This window comes from Mustelus asterias, chromosome 14 (genome assembly GCF_964213995.1).
Source record: "Mustelus asterias chromosome 14, sMusAst1.hap1.1, whole genome shotgun sequence".
NCBI lineage: Eukaryota > Metazoa > Chordata > Chondrichthyes > Carcharhiniformes > Triakidae > Mustelus > Mustelus asterias.
This window is the reverse complement of record NC_135814.1, coordinates 89,731,643-89,755,635: the sequence shown is the minus strand read 5'-3', so window position 1 is coordinate 89,755,635 and position 23,993 is coordinate 89,731,643. Positions and strand designations below refer to the sequence as shown.

Below are 23,993 nucleotides of genomic sequence, written 5' to 3'. Positions count from 1 at the left end.
AACTCATACAAAAGATTTTATCAGTACTTTCACAGGATAGAAAGATCAAATGACCCCTGAGCAACAAAGTGGAATGATTGAACAACATAGGTCTTTACTGTTAGTGAGAAGCATTGGAATCCTTAGGAATTTCTGCAGAACACAACTTTCAAGATGTTGGAGGACAGAAACTGAATGGCTCACAACTCTACCTGTTGTTTTCTTGACCAATAATTCTATAGACTCTGCTAATTGCCACCTATCACTACAGTTTATTTTCAATATCCACTATGGAACACAATTTTATTACACTATTTCAATACCTCAAATAATTCACAAAAAGCACCTAAATAGAGTGGGATAATAACTAAGTAGACAAAAGGATAAGATTAAAGTCATTGGAAAAGACTCTTGAGATTCACATGCAGTGTAAAGCAGGTTACTGATTCACTGTAAGGTATTAGGCACCTCTGTCCTTGCAATCTCACCCCACAAAGCATACTCAAATAAACTTCAATTGGCAAATTAAATAGAACTCCAGCTATGATTCCATTCTCCATTTGCAAGATAATTATGGATGGCAAAGGCCTTCTATCCCAGTTCACCTCATCCATCCCAGAATTGCATACAAACATCTGTATTATGAGCAGGAGAAGACCATTCAACCCCTCGAGCCTGCTCCACCATTTGATAACATTACCTACATCATACCAGTGACTACAACTCTAAAGTACTTAATTGGCTATAAAGTAATTTGGGACATTGTGAAAGGTGCTGTATAAATGTCGGTTTTGTTTCTCTTTCATTAAAACTGCATGCAGTGGGCAGAGTTAGTATCAAAATGGTGGAAATTGATGACCCAATGCTGATTCTCTAAAGATAATTAATCAAAGAGCAATCAATTTGATGTTAGGAAAGTGACTACAAAGAAATCACTACATTTACAAAACAATTCAACTCTGTAGCTAACCACTCCTTCAACCTGCATTCCAAACTCTTCCCCAGAACCCACCTGCCCCTCCCCTTAGAGTAAAGAGTTAACATCAGGAGCATCTGATATTGATGTTGTAACCATGGTGCAATGTCACGTGATTAAGTAACTGAGATCTGGTGGGAAACAGAAAGAAGTCTCACAACACCAGGTTAAAGTCCAACAGGTCTATTTGGTAGCAAAAGTCACTAGCTTTCAGAGCGTTCGCTGCTCCTTCGTCAGGTGAGTGGGATTTCAGTTCACAAACAGGGCACATAAAGACACAAACTCAATTTACAAAATAATGGTTGGAATGCGAGTCTTTACAGGTAATCAAGTCTTAAAGGTACAGACAATGTGAGCGGAGAGAGGGTTAAGCACAGGTTAAAAAGATGTGTATTGTCTCCAGCCGGGACAGTTAGTGAGATTTTGCAAGCCCAGGTAAGTTGTGGGGGTTACAGATAGTGTGACATGAACCCAAGATCCCGGTTGAGGCCGTCCTCATGTGTGCGGAACTTGGCTATCAGTCTCTGCTCAGTGACTCTGCGTTGTCGTGTGTCGTAAAGGCCGCCTTGGAGAACGCTTACCCGAAGATCAGAGGCTGAATGCCCGTGACCACTGATGTGTTCCCCAACAGGAAGAGAACATTCCTGCCTGGTGATTGTCGAGCGGTGTTCATTCATCCGTAACATCTGCATGGTCTCCCCAATGTATCATGCCTCGGGACATCCTTTCCTGCAGCGTATCAGGTAGACAACGTTGGCTGAGTTGCAAGTGTATGTACCGTGTACCTGGTGGATGGTGCTCTCACGTGAGATGATGGCATCTGTGTCGATGATCCGGCACGTCTTGCAGAGGTTGCTGTGGCAGGGTTGTGTGGTGTCATGGTCACTGTTCTCCTGAAGGCTGGGTAGTTTGCTGCGGACAATGGTCTGTTTGAGATTGTGCAGTTGTTTGAAGGCAAGAAGTAGGGGTGTGGGGATGGCCTTGGCGAGATGTTCGTCTTCATCAATGACATGTTGAAGGCTCCAGAGGAGATGTCGTAGCTTCTCCACTCTTGGGAAGCACTGGACGACGAAGGGTACTCTGTCCACCGTGTCCCGTGTTTATCTTCTGAGGTCGGTGCGGTTTTTCGCTGTGGCGCGTCGGAACTGTCGATTGATGAGTCGAGCGCCATATCCTGTTCTTATGAGGGCATCTTTCAGCGTCTGGAGGTGTCTGTTGCGATCCTCCTCATCTGAACAGATCCTGTGTATATGGAGGCTTGTCCGTAAGGGATAGCTTCTTTAACGTGTTTAGGGTGGAAGCTGGAGAAGTGGAGCATCGTGAGGTTATCCGTGGGCTTGCGGAAGAGTGAAGTGCTGAGGTGACCATCCTTGATGGAGATGCGTGTGTCCAAGAATGCAACCGATTCCGGAGAGTAGTCCATGGTGAGTCTGATGGTGGGATGGAACTTGTTGCTGTCATCATATAGTTGCCTCAGTGATTGTTCACCATGAGTCCAAAGGAAGAAAATGTCATCGATGTATCTAGTGTATAGCATCAGTTGAAGGTCCTGTGCGGTGAAGAGGTCTTGTTCGAACCTGTGCATGAAAATGGGAGGCATCCCGAAGATACACAAGGCCAACACACCCGGCTGTCCCATTGTATCCGGCAATGGGACCCTGTACGAGAACTTCTCCGGCTACGTCGAGGGCATCCTGAAACCCATTGCACAAAGAACCCCCAGCTTTTGTCGCAATACTACGGACTTCCTACAGAAACTCAGCACACATGGAGCAGTTGAACCAGGGCACTCCTCGTCACAATGGATGTCTTGGCACTCTACACCAGCATCCCCCACAACGATGGCATTAATGCAACTGCCTCAGAACTCAACGCCGACAACAGCCAATCTGATGCAATTTTACAACTCATCCGCTTCATCCTGGACCACAATGTCTTCACCTTCAACAACCAGTTCTTCATCCAAACACACAGAACAGCCATGGGGACCAAATTCGCACCTCAATATGCTAACATCTTCATGCACAGGTTCAAATAAGACCTCGTCACTGCACAGGACCTTCAACCGATGCTATACACTAGATACATCGATGACATTTTCTTCCTTTGAACTCATGGTGAACAATCAATGAAGCAACTGTATGATGACATCAACAAGTTCCATCCCACCATCAGACTCACCATGGACTACTCTCCGGAATCGATTGCATTCTTGGACACACGCATCTCCATCAAGGATGGTCACCTCAGCACTTCACTGTACTGCAAGCCCACAGATAATCTCACGATGTTCCACTTCTCCAGCTTCCACCCTAAACACGTTAAAGAAGCCATCCCCTACAGACAAGCCCTCCGTATACACAGGATCTGCTCGGATGAGGAGGATCGCAACAGACACCTCCAGACGCTGTAAGATGTTCTCATAAGAACAGGATATGACACTCGACTCATCAATCGACAGTTCCGACGCGCCACAGCAAAAAACTGCACCAACCTCCTCAGAAGACAAACATGGGACACGGCGGACAGAGTACCCTTCGTCGCCCAGTCCTTCCCCGGAGCAGAGAAGCTGCGACATCTTCTCCGGAGCCTTCAACATGTCATTGATGAAGACGAACATCTCGCCAAGGCTATCCCCACACCCCCACTTCTTGCCTTCAAACAATCGCACTACCTCAAACAGACCATTGTCCGCAGCAAACTACCCAGCCTTCAGGAGAACAGTGACCACGACACCACACAACCCTGCCACAACAACCTCTGCAAGACGTGCCGGATCATCGACACGGATGCTAACATCTCATGTGAGAACACCATCCACCAGGTACACGGTACATACACTTGCAACTCAGCCAATGGTTGTCTGCCTGATACGCTGCAGGAAAGGATGTCCCGAGGCATGGTACATTGGGGAGACCATGCAGGCGCTATGACAACGGATGAATGAATACCGCTCGACAATCACCAGGCAAGAGTGTTCTCTTCCTGTTGGGGAACACTTCAGCGGTCATGGACATTCGGCCTCTGATCTTCGGGTAAGCGTTTTCCAAGGCGGCCTTTACGACACACGACAACGCAGAGTCACTGAGCAGAGACTGATAGCCAAGTTCCGCACACATGAGGACGGCCTCAACCGGGATCTTGGGTTCATGTCACACTATCTGTAACCCCCACGACTTGCCTGGGCTTGCAAAATCTCACTAGCTGTCCCGGCTGGAGACAATATGCATCTCTTTAACCTGTGCTTTCCTGTACACCACTCTTTGGTTATTACACCCACAGGTGATACTCTTATTGGGGTGTACCCATAGGATGCCATCCTCACATTTGCCAGCATCTGGTGCGGTGAACCACATATATTTGGGGTATCGTCGGCTGATCTTCTGATCTTTGGTTGATGTGGTGTCTGTGGTTCGGTCTGAGACGAGGAGTCCCAGATAGCAGAGAAGTATGTAGTTCATTCTGGGGGAGATCAAGGTAGCACCTGTTAATTCTTATTAATACCTGATTCTCTTTTCCTTTCCTTTACAAGAATGTCGTATGACTCCCCTCTTTTTCTTAAAAAAAAACAAAGAAATAAGTAAATGAATAATAAAGACCCAATAATGTCATACGAAGGGTTGGTCGGCAATCAGTGTTTAATGGGGTTGAGTGGGGTAAGGAGTTTGCAGAGCGTGAAAATAAAATGTTGGGTATATGGCACGTGTCCTTGTTGTTGGAGGACTATGGCACAGTATAACAATAGATTCTTCATCTCACAACCAAACTGTGGTGCATCGGAAGATTATGGCGCAGTATAATGTGGGCAGATAAGAAGCCCTTTTCAATTGGGTGATGTGTGGAGTGGACGGATAAAGCTATTTACAATCTGGACTGTGATGTCCTGATTCTTTCTTAGTGGAGGGAACCTATGTGGACGGGCTTTGGCTGCCAGATACCCACTGCATTACCACCTCTGGTAGTGAGCACCGGGTCAAACGATTCTGGGAGTCCCGGTACCAGGGACACCATAAGGGGTAAGGTTTGCGGGCACCCCATTCTTTTTGTCGGGGTCCCCTGGGCCGCGGTTTTATTCCTGAAGTCCTGTAAATTGGGGCGGGAACCGAGGGTACGTGTGCTGGTCCTGGGGGTTGTGGGTGGGGATTATTGTGGCTTGTCGGGCCAGTCCTTCGAGGGGCATGGGTCGGGGTCCATCGTCGGGGAACCGCTGAGATGGTCGTGTGGGGTAGTTGCGTGGTGCCCTACAGTCCCGGGCGAAATGATTGGGTTGCCCGCAGGTATAACACTGTGCTTGTGGGGGTGGGCCTCTGGGCTCAGCTCTGTATCGTTCTCGGTGTCGGGGGTTGGGCCTATGTCCTGTGCGGCCTTGTAGTTCCCTGTGTCAGCGATCAGCAACAGTGTACGGGTGTGCGGGATTTGCTGTCCCCTGTGGTGGTGCCCTACAGTCCCGGGCAAAATGGTTGGGTTGCCCGCAGTTATAACACTGTGCTTGTGGGGGTGCATATCTGGGGTTGGTTCTATCTTGTTCTCTGTACCTGGGGCTGGAAATATATCGGGGTTCTGCGTGGGGCGGCGGTCTTCTGCATCGATGATTGGTAGGGGTATATGAGGGTGAGTTTCCCAGTCCCCTGTTTCCACCTCCCCCTTCATTACGCCAAACCGGGGCCAGGTCTGTATGGATCGGGCTCATTGATCTTGGACTTGGACTCGGTAGCACAGTCGTTAGCACTGCTGCTTCACAGATCCAGGGACCTGGGTTCGAATCCCGGCTCGGGTCGCTGTCTGTGTGGAGTTTGCACATTCTCCCCGTGTCTGCGTGGGTTTCCTCCGGGTGCTCCGGTTTCCTCCCACAGTCCAAAGATGTGCAGGCGAGGTTGATTGGCCATTCTAAATTGCCCCTTAGTGTCCCGGGATGCATAGGTTAGAGGAGTTAGTGGGTAAATATGTAGGGATATGTGGATAGGGCCTGGGTGGGATTGTGGTTGGTGCAGACTCGATGGGCCGAATGGCCTCTTTCTGCACTGTAGGATTCTATGATTGAGCGTGTCTGTTTGTCTGACTTCCCGTTTCCACACGCGAGTCATTTTGCGAATGGCCCAGGCTTCTGTATGTGTATTATCATCAGGGTCAAAATTCTCACAGGCTTTCCACTCCCCTCAGTGGCGTGTGCTATCAGGGTCCAGATCCATGTGGACCAGTGGTATGCATTTAATTGAACTCGATTTAATTGGCCGAAAACTGCAACAAATTGGTTCCATTGTCGGCCAGCATAGGCCATCGGGTGTTCCCCTCTCTTTTGTTGGCAGTTGTTTAAGCCTTGTACCGGGTCATCCCTATTGTAACCTATGGCGGCCAGAACGGCTGCCTTCATTTCTGGTAGGGTTCCCCCAGCCACCTTCTGGGGTTCGGGTAGGACGGAACAGATGGCAGGACTTAAACATAGGAAAATAAGTTTAACCTCTTCTGCCTCGTCTAGGCCGTTTAAAACACGATATTGGGTGACCTGGTCAAAGAGAGCATGTGGATCCCCGGAGGGTTCAAATACTCCAATCGCTTTCGCTATGTCAGTAAGCTGTGTCATGGTGTATGGAGTTACATAAGTCACATTGTGGTTCTGTCCGTCCTGTCGTTGGGTGGTGACCGGATTCATCGGTATGGGAACCAAATTAGTGACTGGGATTATCGGGATGAGAATAGGACTCGGGGCTGAGACTGAGTGTTCCGGGTTGGTGGCCGGATTAGGTGGTTCCATTACCAGGAACGGAGGTGGGTGTCCCCAGTCAGCAGTGGCACTAGCTGTTGCATAATGGCAGGCATCCTCTTCTAAATCCCCCCACTCTACCCCTGGGTCACTATCCCCTGTTTCAGTGGTGTATGCACACATTACACCCCTTTTTATGACTAGTTGTGATTTTAAATCTTCAATCTCACGCAGGATTTGGAGTGGTCTGTTGCCCGGGCAGTATTTGCTTTTCCTGCTTGGTGCAAAACTTTTACTGCAGCTGCAGGTCACTGCATTGACGTTTAACTTCCTCTACCTGTTGCAGCGCAGCCTCTCTCTCACTGACAGCGTGCTGTACCTTTTGGTAGGCCTTATCACGTTGAGCCTGGAATTGGCTCATGTGTATCATATTAATCTGGTTCCTTTCCTCTCGTGTGTCTACCTCCGTTTCCAATTGTTGTGTGCACGTGGTAGCACTCATTAAGTCCTGCTTTAGTTGGGTTACCTGGGCTCCTCCGGCTTTAACCCGGATAATCTCCACTTCTCTACTAAGGAGCTGTCCGAGACAACTGGCAATCGCAATCGCCTTCCTAAGCTTGGGAACTCTTTTACCCATTTCCTTATGGGCATGATTCCAACAATTCTCTCCCTCGGATCCCAGATCCAGTTTCGGGGTGTCCCCCCACTGTTCCCATTTGGGCCACTTATGGTTCAAGTATATACGGAGGACTTCCTCCCATTCGGCATGACTGGCCATAATTATTTCCTTTTAGGATTCGTGGGTATGGGTAAGGGATCGGGGTAGGGGTCCAGTTTTCACTATATTCTCTCCTGTAAATTTTACCCAAATTCCCTTGACTGCTCTAATTCTAACTAAACAGTTTGTCCACCTTGTGTTACAGACACCGGGTTTATGGCCCAATTTACCAGTTGAATCTGTATTAGTCCTGCACTCACTTAAGACTGGCCATCACGTGGGGCAACCTGCCCTCTTAATTCAGGCTCAGACGGAGTGTTGGAGAATACCAGGATGAAGGTTTGACTTCGGAGCAACGTATCACTTCTTATCGAAGTCTCACCCAGGGACGCCAAATATTGTACCATCTGGGGTGCCAAATGTTGTACCTGTTAATTCTCAGATACTTTCGACCAGTTTGCTTACTCCAAGGTTTTACCCCGGTGCCCTTATTTGCAAGGTGGACAAAGGACAAACACAAGTAAAGGTTCAACAAGTTTATTAATAATAACACTATTAACCCTTAAATTACCCATATAAAACAAGAGGATATCCCAGATTCAAGTTTACTACCTGCAAAGATGGTTTGGTTAAACTGCAGGCTCGATTCTCTGAGTCCCTCTGGTCCGTCATCACAAAGGTGAGTCTCAATGGCAGCTTTTTCCTTCCTTCCTTCTCTGGTTCAGTCTTCCGGATGGTCAAGGTCGCCTCCCTCGTTGAGTCTTCACTGCTGGTGTATCTGAGATGTGTCCCTTTATCCCCCTGCCTGCTTACCTTTCCAGAAACTTCTCTGGCTTCCGGCCAATGAGGTCCCAGGAGGGGGTTCCAATACCCTGTGGGTTTCTTGATGTCTGCCTGACAGGACACCAGGGTCCGCCCCCAGGTGTCCATTTCCATGCTGTTGCTTACATGTACCTGTTGTCAGATAAGGTAACTGCAGGAACTTTCGGGTGACAGAAAGTCTGGCCCGATCTGGGCTTCTAACAATAGGCCGGTGCATTTCAATGGGGTGCGATGATCTCCTGCAGAGTGCAACGACCTTTGATGGGTGGTTGATGGGTCAGGCCCAGACACGTTTGTGTATTTGTACAATTGGCCTGCCTGAGGTTTGACTGTGTTTGATTTTAATATGCCCAATTCTTTAATTTAGGATATCCAATTTAATCAGCCTTAAAACTAGGCCCTGATTATATTACCACAGTATGGACCATAATCTTTCAATTCTTTGGTACATGAGTGTTATCAGAGGACTGGAGAATTGCAAATATTGCACCGTTGATCAAAAAATGGTGTAGAAAAACCCAACAACTACAGGCCAGTCAGTTTAAATGCAATGGTGGGAAGTGTTTTAGAAACACTTATCCCTGACAAAATTAACAATTACTTGGATAAGTGTAAGGTCAGCCAGGGTGGATTTGTTGAAGGCAAAATGTGTTTAACTAATCTGATTTAGTTTTTGATTAGGTAACATTGAGAGATTGATGAAGCTAATGTGGTTTATGTGGACTTTGGAAAGACATTTGAGAAAGTGTTATATCATTGCCTCAAAATTGAAGCCCATGGGATAAAGGGAACAAGGCAAAATGGATGTGAATTTGACTGAGGGACGGGAAACAGTGAATAATGGTGAACAGGTGTTTATCAGACTGGAAGAAGATTTGCAGTGATGTTCCCAAGGGGTCGTGATTAAGACCACTGCTTTTCTTGATTTATATATGGGACTAGCTGAATTGCTGTTGCAGAGAATCAGTAAGGGCAAGATGGACTGAATGGCCTCCTGCTGCACTGTAACCATACCATTCCAAATTAATGATTTTGGTTTAGGTGAAGATGGTAGAAATTCAAAATTTGCAGATGACACAAAACTTGGAAGTATAGTGAACTATGAGAATGGTGGCCTGCTTAAAACCTGTTGGCCTTCATTGCAAGAAGCTGTTGCAGACTGACACATTCTAAGGTCCAGGACTACATGTTGAGAGATGCACCAAAGCTCAGGGCAGTCTCCACAAAGGCTCAATGGGAAAAGGCTGTAGTTTAAAGTCTCTGCCCACAGTGGAATAAAGGGTTGGGACCTGTGTAAAACCCCTTTATCTTTAACATGAAATGTATGCAGGGTATATAAATATAACTTGTAATTGTAACTGTAGTGAGACACCTCAGACTGCCGCATACTGTACTGAAAAAATAAACAGTATTGCACTTTATGCAATGTTAAATTTGAACTGTTCTGTACTGTACTACTATACTTTTACAAATGTTATGAATTAAAGCATATGTTTTGGAGGGAAAAAATCAGCTTAATACAGAACTGACTATATTTCAAGGGCAAAAGCACCACTTTACCAAATAAAAAAGCCACAGTTGACAAAAAAGGTGAGAGATAATCTAATGTTAAGGGAAAAAGCAGCAAATTACATTGAATGGTGTATTTGCAGGGATCTGGGAAGGATACATAGAAGAGGAAAGCAAGACTAAAATAGTAAGCTGCAAAACGAAAGATATTTGTCTGGGTGTGTGTGTCCCTGGGAACAACCCCTAGAGCAGAGAGTCCAGCTCTAACAAAAGGCAAAGCTGGATAAGAGCACAGCCGGCGATACATCCATGGTTAGGCCAATATTCGCTGTTACAGGTTCACTTCAACAAAAGATGAGGAAAGGTAGGAGGAGCTTGAGTGAAGTGGAGCGTAAACACCAGCGTAGACAAAGATCTGTTCTGTGTCATATATCTGATGTAAAAAAACACTGCATTTCTTTCCAGACCTTCTCGAGAAAGAACATTCCAGAATGAGGTAGGTGACAGTTTCTTCCCTAATGCAGTTATTTTGAGGACAGAATGGTGTGCTGCTGAGATTCCATGATAGTAGAAGAAAAACAAAGGCAATCGAGGTCATTTAAAAAATGATGTAAGAGTGTAAATGGAAACAGCAGACTTGTTGAATAATTACTTTGTGTTGGTCTTCATAATGAAAGAGGAGATATTCTAGGCACATTCCAGGGAATATTCTAGGCATTCCAGGGAAACTAATACTGAATCAAGGACGGTAACTAACTAATGTTTATGCAAGCAAGAAAACACAGTAGAAAAAAATAATGGTACTAAAGACTGACAACGCCACAGGACCTGACGATATCCACCCAGGGGTTTCAAGGATGTAAGTGAGGAAATTGCAGATGCCTTAGCCATAATTTGCCAAAGTTCTCGTAATTCACAGATTGTACCTTTAAATTGAAAAATTATTTTAAAAAGATGAGAGAGAAAAGCCAGGAAATTATGTATCTGTTAGCCTAACATTTGTTGGGGAAATTATTGAAGTATATAATTAAAGGTAGAGTGACTGAGCACTGAAATCAATTTGGGCTGACCCAAGAGAACATGGATTTGTAAAGGGTAGGTCATGTTTAGTGAACCTAGTTATCTTTCTCAAGGCAGTAACTAAAGTAAACAGACATGGGAATGCCGATGAATGTGTTTGATATGGAGCTCCAGAAGGTTCCATTAAAAAAAACCAAGCTAAAATTAGAATGTCTGGAATTTAAGGCAAATTATTGTCCTGGTTAGAAATTTGGTTAGGTGGCAGAAGAAAGAGACTGGGGATAATGAATATGTACACAAATTAGAAAGAAATGACTTGTATTGTCCCAGAAGGATTTATGCTGAGTCTGTAGTGTTCACTGTATTTATTCATGGCTCAGATGGCACAATAGAGGGCAATATAGCCAAGCTTATCAATGATACTAAGACTGGGGAAATAGTGAACAGTGTAGACAGAATAAATTCATTACAAAGCAATATTGACAGATTAAATGAGTGGGCAAAATATGGCAGATGGATTTCAATGAAGGTAAGTGCGAGAACTCGCCTTTGAATTGAAAAATAAAATATCCCAGTAGTTTTTTAAATGGTGAAAAGTTAAGAACAATGGAAGTCCAGAGAGACTTGGGAGTCGATGTATTACACTTAAATAAAATGGTCAGATAAATAAAAGTAATCAAAAAGCAAATGGAAAATTGCCTTTCTATCAAGGGGGCTATGATATAAAGTGGAGAAAGCTACAGCTATATAATGCTCTGGTAGACCACAGTTGGACACCACTCCTTAGGAAGGATATATCGGGCTTAGAAAGAGTGCAAAGTGGGTTCATCAAATGTTATGAGGGTTCCAAGGTTTAAATTGTGAAGAGAAATTACATAAACTAGGCTCATATTTCCTGGAGTATTGACGGTTAATGCGAGACTTGATTGTGGTTTTTAAAAATGTATTCATTCATAGGAGTTGGCATCACTGGCAAAGCTGGCATTTATTGCCCATCCACAATTGTCCATTATGGTTCCAATTGCCCTTGAAAAGGTCAGCGTGAGTTGCCTTCTTGAAATGCTACAATTCATGAGGTGATGGCAATCCCACAGTGCTGCTGGGTATGGAATTCCAGAAGTTTGATCCAGCAATGATGAAGGAATGGGAATAGATTTCCAATAAAGGATGGTGTGTAACTTGGAAGGGGATGTTAGGATAGACAGAGACAAATATTTTCCACTGGTGGACAATCTAGGACAAGGATACATAGTCTTAAATTCAGAACCAGGCCAGTCAAGAGAGAAGTTAGGAAACAGGGTGGCAAAGTATGGAACTCTCTTTCCACAAAAAGCAATAGATGCCAGCTCAATTAATAACTTTCAATCAGAAATCAGTAGACTTTTTGCGAGGAATAAAGCAATTTAGAGCCAAGGCTCAACATGACAATCAATTCTTCTTACCAAGATCTGGGGACATGTGGCACAATTGGTAGAGCTCTCAAGTTAAAACTCACGTAACTATATCTTTCAGCAAATAATCCATGACATTCCTGTGTCTGGCCGGACAGCCACGGTAGTGATGATGGCACTATGGAGGCAATGGTCCTGGGATTCCTCAAAGTTGCCTCTGGACTCCATTGAATCTCATGGCACTAGGTCAATCAAATATTGACAAGGAAACTTCCTGCTGGTTATTATCTACCACTCTCCCTCAGCTGATGAATCTGTACTCTTCAATGTTGATCACCTCTTAAAAGAAGCACTGAGTGTAGCAAGGGCACATAATGTACCATGAGTGGGGGTTTCAATGTCTATAATCAAGAGTGGCTTGGTAGCACCCCTACTAAATGAACTGACTGTATCTTGAAGGATATCGATGCTGGATGTGATTATTGGCATATGGTGAGAGAACCAACCAGGAGAAAACCTGCTTGTCCCCATCCTCACCAATTTACTTGTCCATGATGTTAGGAGTGATCACACACAGTCTTAATGGAGACAAAGACCAGTCCTCAGACTGAGGACATATTCCATCACATTGTATGGCACTACCACTGCGCTAAATGAGGTAGATTCATGTCCAGCAACAGCAATAAAATTATATTCCATCACAATCTGTATCCTCATACCTTGGCACGTCCATCCACCATTAGCATCAAGCCAGAGGATCAACCTTGGTTTAACAAGGAGTGTAAAAGAGCATGTCAGAAGCAGCACCAGGCATATCTCAAAAGGCAGTGCGAACCTGATGAAGCTAAAACATATGCATGCTAAACAGTGGAAATAGCATCATATAGACAGAGCCGTAGCAACAGATGAGATTAAAGTTCTGCAGTCCATTCATATACAGTTGTGATTAAAGAACCAGTGGGAGCTGGAGGCTCTGTGCATATTCTTATCCTGAGTGGTGGTGGAGCTCAGTAACTGAATGCAAAAGGTAAGACTGAAACTTTTGCAACAATCCTCAGCCAGAAGTGCTTAGCAGATGATCCTCCTGAGAACCACACTATCACAGAAGACAGTCTTCAGCCTATTTGATAAGCTGCCCACGATATCAAGAAACGGCTGAATGAACCGGATGCAAAATGGGCTATGGGCCCCGACAACATCCTGACCATAGTGCTGAGAACTCCAGCTCCAGAACTAACTGTGACCAATAACCGACTTATTAATGCTCAGTTTGGGTTTTGCCAGTATCACTTGGCTGCATATCTCTTTCCAGTCTTGAGCTAAACATTGGCCAAAGAACTAAACTCTAGAGGTGAGATGAAAGTTACTGCCCATGACATCAAGTAGCGTTTGACCAAGTTGAGCCATCATTACATTGAAGTCACTGAGAATCAGGATATAACTCTCCACTCGCTGGAGTCATACCCAACGTAAAGGAAGATGGTTGTTGCGCTTGGAGGCCAATCATCTCAGCCTCAGGACATCACTGAAGGAGTTCCTCAGGGTACCATCCTAGGCTGAACCATCTTCAGCTGCTTCATCAATCACTTTGATTCCATCATAAGGTCAGAAATGGGGAATGTTCACTGTTGTTTGCAATGTTTTAGTTTAATTCACAACTCCTGAGATAATGAAGCAGTCTACGCCCTCATGCAGCAAGGACTGGACAATATACAGCTTTGGATGTTAAATGGTAAATCACATTTCCACTACACAAATGTCAAGCAGTGACCATTTGCAACAAGAGAGAGTATAATCACCTCTCCTTAGCATTCAATTACATTATTATCACCTGAGTTCCCCCACATCAAATTCCTGAGGCTCACAGTTGATCAGAAACTGACCGAAACCAGCCTTGCAAATACTGTGGTGATAAGAGGTCAGAGGCTGGGTATTCTGTGGTGAATGACTTAGCTCCTTACTCCCAAAATCCTTCCCACCATCTGTAAAGCACAAGTCAGAAGCGTGGTTAAATACTGTCCACTTGCTTGGATGAATGTCTGGAATGGTTCCAGGGATGAGGAACTTCAGTTATGTTATGTTGGAGAAGCGAGGGTTGCTCGCTCTGAAGAAGAGAAAATTGAGGAAATTTGTTTGAGGTATTCAAAATCATGAGGGGTCTGAACAGAGTAGCAAGGGAGAAACTGTTCACATTGATGGAAGGATCCAGAACCAGAGGATGCCAATTTAAAGTGATTGGCAAAAGAAGCAATGACGACATGAAGAAAAATATTTTTACACAGCAGTTGGTTGGGATCTGGAATGTACAGCGTGAGAGTGTAATGGAGGCAGATTTAATCAACACCTTCAAGAGAAAATTGGATAGTTATCTAAAAACAAAAAAAATGCTGAATAGGCTCCTTCTGTGCTGTAACCATGCCATAATTCTATATGGCATTTTCAATGCTTCCGGTATTACTCATCTCTAGTTGTCCTGAAGAGGGGTGATAGGCCATCTTGACCTGCTGCATTTCTTGTGGTGATGTGTTCTCACAGTGGCATTAGCAAGAGTATTCCAGGATTTTGCTCCGCTGTGGTTAAAGTTTTTAGGACTGAGCAGAACAAAAAAGTGAGCGAAAAACAAGTAAATTTATTTAAAACTTGTTGCTGCATGTGGGATATTACTGTGCACAAATTGGCTGCTAATTTTCTGAACTTACAATAGTGACTACACTTCAAAAATACTTCAAGTACACAGTGGTTGCTGGAAATCTAAAATAAAAACAGAAAGTGCTGGAAAGTGCAGAAATCTTAATTCTATTTCTGTCTTCACAATTGCTGCTTCCAGTATTTTCTGCTTTCACTTCAAGGTATTTCAGTGATTCGGATGTGCTTTGGGATGCCTTCAGGTTGTGAAAATGCTGGATAGATACAATTTTATTTATCTCTCTTTATAATGGAAATACAAAAGTAAGGAGATATTTATGGCTTTAAAATGGGGTTGAATTACACCTGCTTGCTTAGGTCCAATAATCCCCGTACATCTAAACCCCTCTGTCCCCACTACTCCCTCCATTAACTGAAAACCATCTTGGCTTGACTACATATGGGGAGATCACATTGTAATTGTGTTTTCCTTCCTTATCAAAGTTGACCATTTCTTGCATACATAGTGTCATCTGTTGTGCATTCCAATGTGGCTGTGAAGCCCATTTGAAGACCTGTGTGGCTTTCCACGGTACAGACAAGGGTGAATTGTTTGCTTTTTTGGGACTGCACTCTTTCTAACTTGCTTTTTATTTCCTTTTATCCTTTTTCCTATTCGTGTTGCTCGAAGGAAACAATAAACTTGAGATTACTCCCTAGATAGTTCTTTCTTGTGCATTTTCTTCTAGTCTGTGGTAGACATGCCACATTTCCTGAGGTTTTCCTTCAAGGAGTCCTTGAACCTGAGTCTTGGTCTGCCTCATAGGCAGTGTCCAAATTTAAGTTGTGAGTCCAAGACTGCCTGAAGGATTTATCTTCAGTCATATATGAAATATGTCCAAATCATCTGAGCTGGGTTCTGATGATGTGTTTTAATTCCAGACATTTCTGCTCTTAAATGTTAGGCATTTTGTCCTCCCATTTCATGCCCATGATGTTCTGAATGCATCTCACATGGAACCTGTCTAACTACTTCATAGGTCTGGTCCAGGTCTCAGGGGCATAGCTCTGGACACAGTAAGTTTTGTTGTAGGTTTGAGACGTGATTTCTTCCACAGTCTGTTGCAAAAGTGGGCAAGTGCTGAGCTTGCTTTGGCAATTCTATTTGCCAGCTCATTGTTCTGCAGACATTTCTGGAAATTGTGCTTCCGAGATGTGTGAAATTATTTGTAGCCTTTAGGGTTGTAGCTTTGATAGTTGTAGTGGGCGGGAGTGTGGTAAGAATTTGGTAGTTGTTGGTGGAGTTCAAAGCTGCTGGGATGATCGACTGGTCACAATAATAAAGGCAGTTTAACCGTCACCCCTCTGTCGATCCGAATAAACGTATTCTCTGGATTGCCACCGCCTGCCGCTAGAGTGTGCACTTTACCTCAGGAAGAAGCGGGTCTTGTTTACATCCAATTCTCCCTTCCCCCTCCCGGGGCCAGGCGGCCGGGGCCTTGAATGGAAGGCGGTGGAGGTCTCCCGGGGCGACGGGAAAGGGGCACGTGACGTGAGACGTAGAGGGGCGGGGCCGACGCTCGCGGCTTCAGTTGGATCCAATCAGCGGTTCGGACGTGCGCGTGCGACCAATGGTGAGAGGTGGGGGCGGCGCGCGAGGCGGCGCTGGTGGAGAGAGCGAGACAGAGAGAGCGCGACTGGCCGGGGGGGACACACCGCACTGAGGCATTTTCACTTCATAAAACCACCCTCTCGCCCTCACAGCCACATTAAAGCTGTCGGCACCGAGTGTGCGCATTTTCAGCCCCTCGAGAGGAAGATGGCTCAGCGAGTCCGCCGGAACGGCTCTCCGACCGGCGCAATGAGCGGGAGTAGCGGAGGCGGTGCTGCTAATAATAACAGTAGTAATAGTACCAGCGTCGGCCGCCCTCAGCCCATGAGGGCCACCGTGCCGTTCCAGCTGAAGCAGGGCAGCCCGACGAGGTGTGTCGGTGGAGCGGGACGGCAGCAGCAGACGGCGGCCAACTCGCGGAGCAGCCCCACCAGGACACAGCAGCAGCAGCAGCACCAGGCGGCCGCCGCCGCCACCACCAGCTCTCCCTGCTCTTCGCCCACCCCTTTGTGGGCCTCGGGGGCAGATTCTTCACGGGTCAGGCACAGGAAATCTCCAGAACACAAGGGTTCCCCAGAGAGGAAGAGCCCCAACTCTCCCATCTGCAAAGGTACTGCTCCAAACACACACACTAGGCTGGGGGGTTAGCAACTTATAATCTCTCCAAGAAACGTGATCATCGTTGAAGTTTTTTATTTTTTTTTGTTTGGGACTAAGTATGTAGCTCACTCCGGATAAACACGTAACTGATGCAAAGTTACAAATTCAATGTGCTAAATTGTTTCTAATTCACGATTTTTCTTTCCACTGTCGATTTTCTTCCTTTTCATGAGGACATTGCTAGTTGGGATGTAGTTGTTCAGGCCATTGTTCCTGTAAGCCGACACAAGGAGCGTCAGCAGGCTGTTGATCTGTGAAGGACACCACGACCAAGCAAGCGTGGTCTTCTTTTCCCCTGAATGGCTGCACATGCACACTTCTCAGCAGGAGTATTAGAGGCCGATCCAAGCTCCAGCTAACTTTCTCTGTATTCACTTTCTTCCCCCGCCCCCAATAGTCTCGGGCGCTGAGACTAAATGTATTAGTGGAACTGCTGCCCTGGGTGAGATCAGCTAATAAAACACAGACTGCAGTTCATTGCTTTGTGCAGCATTTTTTTCCAGATACAACGTTCGGTGGGGGTGGGGAAGAGGAATGTAGTTCCTCAGGGTAAGTACGGTACTGTGTGAATATTGGGTGCACACCTGGAGATGTTACGATTCCCATTCGTTTTCCTACCCTCGTCTTGCTCGAAAACTTGGCCGGGGAACAAGGAGTCAATCACAATTTAAAGGGTATCTGTTCTGTTGTATTCTACCCCTTTGGCATCAGAAAAGCATCCTGAAAGAATTTATGCTTTCCACTGTTTTTTGTGAGAGCTTGAACAAGACACTAATGGTTGGGAGCAGAACTATTTAGGGGAATCCCCTTGCAGAACCACCACAGGACATTGGTTTAACTGACTCTAAGCAAAGCTGCAGATGGACAATTCTAACTTGTCTCCTATGTAATTTCTTTGCGAGCAAGAAGTAAAAACATGAGATTTAAAACCAAATGCATGTCCATAGTTTCTTTTTGTATACAGAATTCTCATGTATACAATGGTTTCTGGATTTGTGTTCAGTCATATGAAATTAGCCAGTGCTAACTTTTTTTTTGATGTGGAGATGCCGGCGTTGGACTGGGGTAAGCACAGTAAGAAGTCTCACAACACCAGGTTAAAGTCCAACAGGTTTATTTGGTAGCAAATACCATAAGCTTTCGGAGCGCTGCCCCTTCGTCAGATGGAGTGAAAATGGAGGGAGAACAGATTTTCACTCCATCTGACGAAGGGGCAGCGCTCCGAAAGCCTATGGTATTTGCTACCAAATAAACCTGTTGGACTTTAACCTGGTGTTGTGAGACTTCTTACTGAACTTTTTTTTAACAGGGATTGGAGCTCAAGTTTGTGTACTGTATTGTGTGTTTTGCATGCAGTTGGTATCCTCTACTTATGGCTTATAAGGCCTTTGAAACAATTTAGCATGTTCATAAGACCGTTTTTAATTCCAAATAGTAACAGAAAATGCAAGAAACACTTGGCAAATAGAAACTGAGTTACATTTCGGATGATGAGCATTTGTCAGAAGTTTAAAAGATTAACCTGGCAAAATGGATCTTGAGGTTGGGTTGAACTGTTCGTTGTTGAATGGAAGTTGGTAAGTATATATTTACCTGTACAAGACTATGGAGTTCGTCCATTCAAATACAAATATTGTCCCCAGGATGTACCTGATGCAGGTGACAGTCTATGTCTGTATGCAGTAAGATCTGGGTAGTATGCAGGATTGCACTAAGAGACAAGTTACATTAGCACCACACAAGTGACAGGCAATGAACATCTTCAAGAAACAATCCAACCATCTCCCCATGACATTCAATGGCATTACCATCGCTGAATCCCCCTCCATCAAGATCCTGGGGCTTATTGTTGCCCAGAAACTGAATTGGACCAGCTATATAAATGCTGTGCTTACAAGCGCAGGTCAGAGGTTGGCAATTGTGTGGCAAGTAACCATCTTTTTATTCCCCAAAGCCTGTCCACCATCTACAAGACACGTCTGGACTGTGATGGAATATGCTCTATTTGCCTGTGAATATAGCTCCAAAACCACTCGAGCTTGACACCATCCAGGACAAAGCAGCCCACTTAATGATACTCCACCCACCACCTTTAACAATTCACCCCCTCCATCACTGTAAAGTGTCAGCAGTGTGTACTATATACATGCAGCAACTCACCAATCCTCCTTTGGCTGCATCTTCCAAACTTCAGTTTATTTATTTGAGTCACAAGTAAGCTTACATAAACACTGCAATGAAGTTACTGTGAAAATCCCCTAGTTGCCACACATCAGCGCCTGTTCATGTACATTGAGGGAGAATTTAGCATAGCCAATGCACCTAGTCAGTATGTCTTTTGGACTGTGGGAGGAAACTGGAGCACCCGGTGCAAACCCACACTAATACATGGAGAATGTGCAGACTTCGCACAGACAGTGACCGAAGTTAGGAATTGAACCCGGGTTCCTGGCACTGAGAGGCCTGTGAAGACTGAGGCAGCAGTGCTAATCACTGCCACCATGCCGCCCCAACTTGCACCTCCACCAGAAGGACAAAGGCGCAGCAGACAAATGGGGGCACCATATGCCAAGTTCTTCAAGCCACATACCATCCTGACTTGGAACTTAATTGTTCTTTCATTGCTGGGCCATATATGATCTACAAAGAACCATGAAAGATGCCATGGACAATACTGGACCAAGCTAGAGTTGAAGGTGAGCCACACGCGCACCCATTGATTATGGCAAGGTCTACACGAAATAATGGACTACAAGGTGAAGACAAGTAGAACTGTTGGAAACAATGCACCCCTCCCCAATGAACTCAACGCATTCTATGCTCGTTTTGAGCAAATGGTCAGTGAGGATGTCATCAGCCCCATAAGTCTTGGTTGAACCAAGATCATCAATGCAGTTTGGCTTTCTTGAAAGTTAACCCACGTAAAGCGACTGACCTGGATGGGGTATTGGGACGAGCAGTCAGATCCTGCGCGGACCAGCTGGCAGGGCTATTCGCAGACATCTTCAACATTTCCTTACTCCGATCTGAGGTTCTTACCTACTTCAAGAAAGCGACCATCATCCCTGTACCAAAGAAAAGCCAAGCAGTGTGCCTTAATGACTACCGCCTGGTGGCTCTGAGATCCATTATTATGAAATGCTTCGAAAGGTTAGTCATGGCAAACATCAGCTCTGGTCTCCCAGATAGCTTGGATCCACTACAGTTCCCTATCACCACAACAGGTCCACTGCATTCGCCATCTCCCCGGCCCTACACTCAATCCCGGAACACGTGGATAACAAAGACACTTATGTCAGGCTCCTATTTATTGACTACAGCTCAGCCTTCAGCACCATTATCCCAACTCTCATCTCTCAACTCTGACCCAGGGCTCAGCTCCTCCCTCTGTGACTGGATCCTCGACTTCCTAACCCATAGACTGCAATGAATAAGGATAAGTAACACATCCACAATTATCCTCAACACCAATACCCCTGCAAGGCTGTACTATACCCCTTATACACTTGTGACTATGTGGACAAATTCTGCTCTGACTCCATTTTCAAGTTTGCCGATGACACCACTGTAGTGGGTTGGATCTCAAACAATGGCGGGATGGAGTACATGATGAAATGGTGCGATGACAATCTCTCCCTCAATGTCAGTAAAACGAAGGAAATAGTCATCGACTTAAAGAAACGTAGTGGAGGACATGCCCCTGTCTACATCAATGGTGATGAAGTGAAAAGAGTGGAGAGCTTCAAGTTTCTCAGTGTTCAGATCACCAACAAGCTGTCCTGGTACCTCCACGCCAATGCTATAGCTAAGAAAGCCTACTAACGTTTCTACCTAGGCTAAGGAAAATTGGCATGTCCACTATACCTCTCTCCAATTTATACAGATGCACCATAGAAATCCAGATATCAGTGGAGATCCTGTCCGGATATCCAGGATCGGTGCTGGGTCCACTGTTATTTGTCATTTTATATTAATGATTTGAATGAGAATATAGGAGGCAAGGTTAGTAAGTTTGCAGACGACACCAAGATTGGTGGCATAGTGGACAGTGAAGGTTATCTCTGATTACCATGGGATCTTGATCAATTGGGCCAGTGGGCTGACGAATGGCAGATGGAGTTTAATCTAGATAAATGAGGTGATGCATTTTGGTAGATTGAACCAGGGCAGGACTTATTAGAACATAGAACATAGCCACAGCACAAACAGGCCCTTCGGCCCACAAGTTGCGCCGATCATATCCCTACCTCTAGGCCTATCTATAGCCCTCAATCCCATTAAATCCCATGTACTCATCCAGAAGTCTCTTAAAAGACCCCAACGAGTTTGCCTCCACCACCACCGACGTCAGCCGATTCCACTCACCCACCACCCTCTGAATGAAAAACTTACCCCTGACATCTCCTCTGTACCTACCCCCCAGCACCTTAAACCTGTGTCCTCTCGTAGCAACCATTTCAGCCCTTGGAAATAGCCTCTGAGAGTCTACCCTATCCAGACCTCTCAACATCTTGTAAACCTCTATCAGGTCACCTCTCATCCTTCGTCTCTCCAGGGAGAAGAGACCAAGCTCCCTCAACCTATCCTCATAAGGCATGCCCCCCAATCCAGGCAACATCCTTGTAAATCTCCTCTGCACCCTTTCAATGGCTTCAACATCTTTCCTGTAATGAGGTGACCAGAACTGCGCGCAGTACTCCAAGTGGGGTCTAACCAGGGTCCTATAAAGCTGCAGCATTATCTCCCGACTCCTAAACTCAATCCCTCGATTAATGAAGGCCAGTACGCCGTACGCCTTCTTGACCGCATCCTCCACCTGCGAGGCCGATTTAAGAGTCCTATGGACCCGGACCCCAAGGTCCTTCTGATCCTCTACACTGCTAAGAATGGTACCCTTCATATTATACTGCTGCTTCATCCCATTGGATCTGCCAAAATGGATCACTACACACTTATCCGGGTTGAAGTCCATCTGCCACTTCTCCGCCCAGTCTTGCATTCTATCTATGTCTCGCTGCAACTTCTGACATCCCTCCAAACTATCCACAACACCACCTACCTTGGTGTCGTCAGCAAACTTACCAACCCATCCCTCCACTTCCTCATCCAGGTCATTTATGAAAATGACAAACAGCAAGGGTCCCAGAACAGATCCCTGGGGCACTCCACTGGTCACTGACCTCCATTATTCAGTTAATGCTGGGGCGTTGGGAGAGTTACAGAACAAAGAGATCTAGGGGTACATGTTCATAGCTCTTTGAAAGTGGAGTCACAGGTGGACAGAGTGGTGAAGAAGGCATTCAGCATGCTTGGTTTCATTGGTCAGAACATTGAATACAGGAGTTGGGATGTCTAAAACTAGAGGGCATAGGTTTAAGGTGAGAGAGGAAAGATACAAAAGGGTCCAGAGGTGCAATTTTTTCACAGGGTGGTGAGTGTCTGGAATAAGCTGCCAGAGGTAGTAGTAGAGCTAGGTACAATTTTGCCATCAGCGTTTAGACAGTTATATGGGTAAGATGGGTATAGGGGGATATGGGCCAAATGCAGGCAATTGGGACTAGCTAAGGGTTTTTTTTAAAAAAAAGGGCAGCATGTACAAGTTGGGCCGAAGGACTTGTTTCCATGCTGTAAACCTCTGACTCTATATCTCAGTTTGATATGGCTCCTGCTCTGTCCAAGACCCTAGAAACCTAAGAGTTGTGAACGTAGCTCATTCCATCACACATACCAGCCTCCCATCCATTGACTCTGTCTACACTTCCTGCTACGTCAGGAAAGCAGCCAGCATAATCGAGGACTCCCTGCACTCCGGATATACTTTCTTCCACCATCGGGAAAAAGATACAAAAGTCTGAGGTCACTTACCAACCGACTCGAACAGCTTCTACCCTGCTCCCATCAGATTTCTGAATGGACATATATATTAAGCTGATCTTTTCCTTCACCCTATCTGTAACTTCAACACTCTGTTCTGCACCCAATCCTTTCCTTCTCCCCTCTACTCTATGAACGGTATGTTTTTTGTCTGTATAGTGTGCAAGAAACAATATGTTTCACTGTACATGTGACAAATCAAATAACCCTGGAACCCCTTCATAACGGCACTGTTGGTGTATTAACGCCATGTGGACAGCTGTAGTTGAAAGTGACTCGTCACCATCTTCTCGAGGCAATTGGGGATGGGTGGCAAATGCTGGCCTTGCCACTGACACTCCCATGAATGACCAAAAAAGTGACAGCTACCTGAAATGGGAAATATTCAGTTCTCTTGTCCTGACCTTTATAATTAGTTGCCAACTGTCAATTTTTGTGCCCTGCTTATTTTTTTGTGCTATTTTTGTTAAGTTCACACTTGAAAGCTGTAGTCAATTATTAACCTGAACTGTGTTAACCTCCTAACTTCAATGTGAAGAGTACAATCTTCTAGTCTCACTACACATTTGAATGCAGATGAGCAGACTAATATCCCAATGGAAAAATAGTCATTGAGTTGATATGACACAATATTCAAAAAAAGTATCCTTATTTATCCCATGGTGCATATAAAAGAAACAGCCATCTTGCGTTTATGTAGGACCCTTATTATAGACCTTGGAATTTCCCAATTTTTTTTGAGGTGCTGTTTGAGAGGAATGCTGATCAGATCGTTAAGTAAATTATCAATCCATGAAATGCTGTCATGGAACTTAACTCCGGTTCGCCAATTGGGTAAATAACAACTGCAACATTTGTTTATATATAACTGTCATACGGCCACATGGCTGCCAGTCAGCTCCAGAAAAGGTTCTGGAACAGAACCATGGTGTCACCAGTGATCTCTCGCCCATCTCCCTGATTGGTTCCCCAGGTCATGTGACCCTTACTCTGCAGATGATCCTTAAAGGACAATGACCACATCCTTCCCCCTTGAAGTCCTTTTATACAAAAATGTCAATACTCAATTTACACAGTCCAAGATAAACATTTAGTTACATGAATTA

The 23,993-nt window shown here is 45.2% G+C and overlaps 1 protein-coding gene across 2 annotated transcripts in view; it reads left to right on the top strand.

Moving 5' to 3' along the window:
- Positions 1-16,426: 16,426 nt before the first annotated feature.
- Positions 16,427-23,993, top strand: part of LOC144503872 (protein FAM117B-like) — a 211,882-nt gene continuing 204,315 nt past the window's right edge. Inside the window, exon 1 of one of the 2 annotated variants that reach the window (XM_078228880.1) lies at positions 16,427-16,963. In XM_078228880.1, the coding sequence (XP_078085006.1) occupies positions 16,561-16,963 (403 nt within the window). In that variant the 5' untranslated portion in view covers positions 16,427-16,560. The remainder of the gene's footprint in view (positions 16,964-23,993) is intronic. The other variant, XM_078228878.1, reaches the window with a different exon arrangement.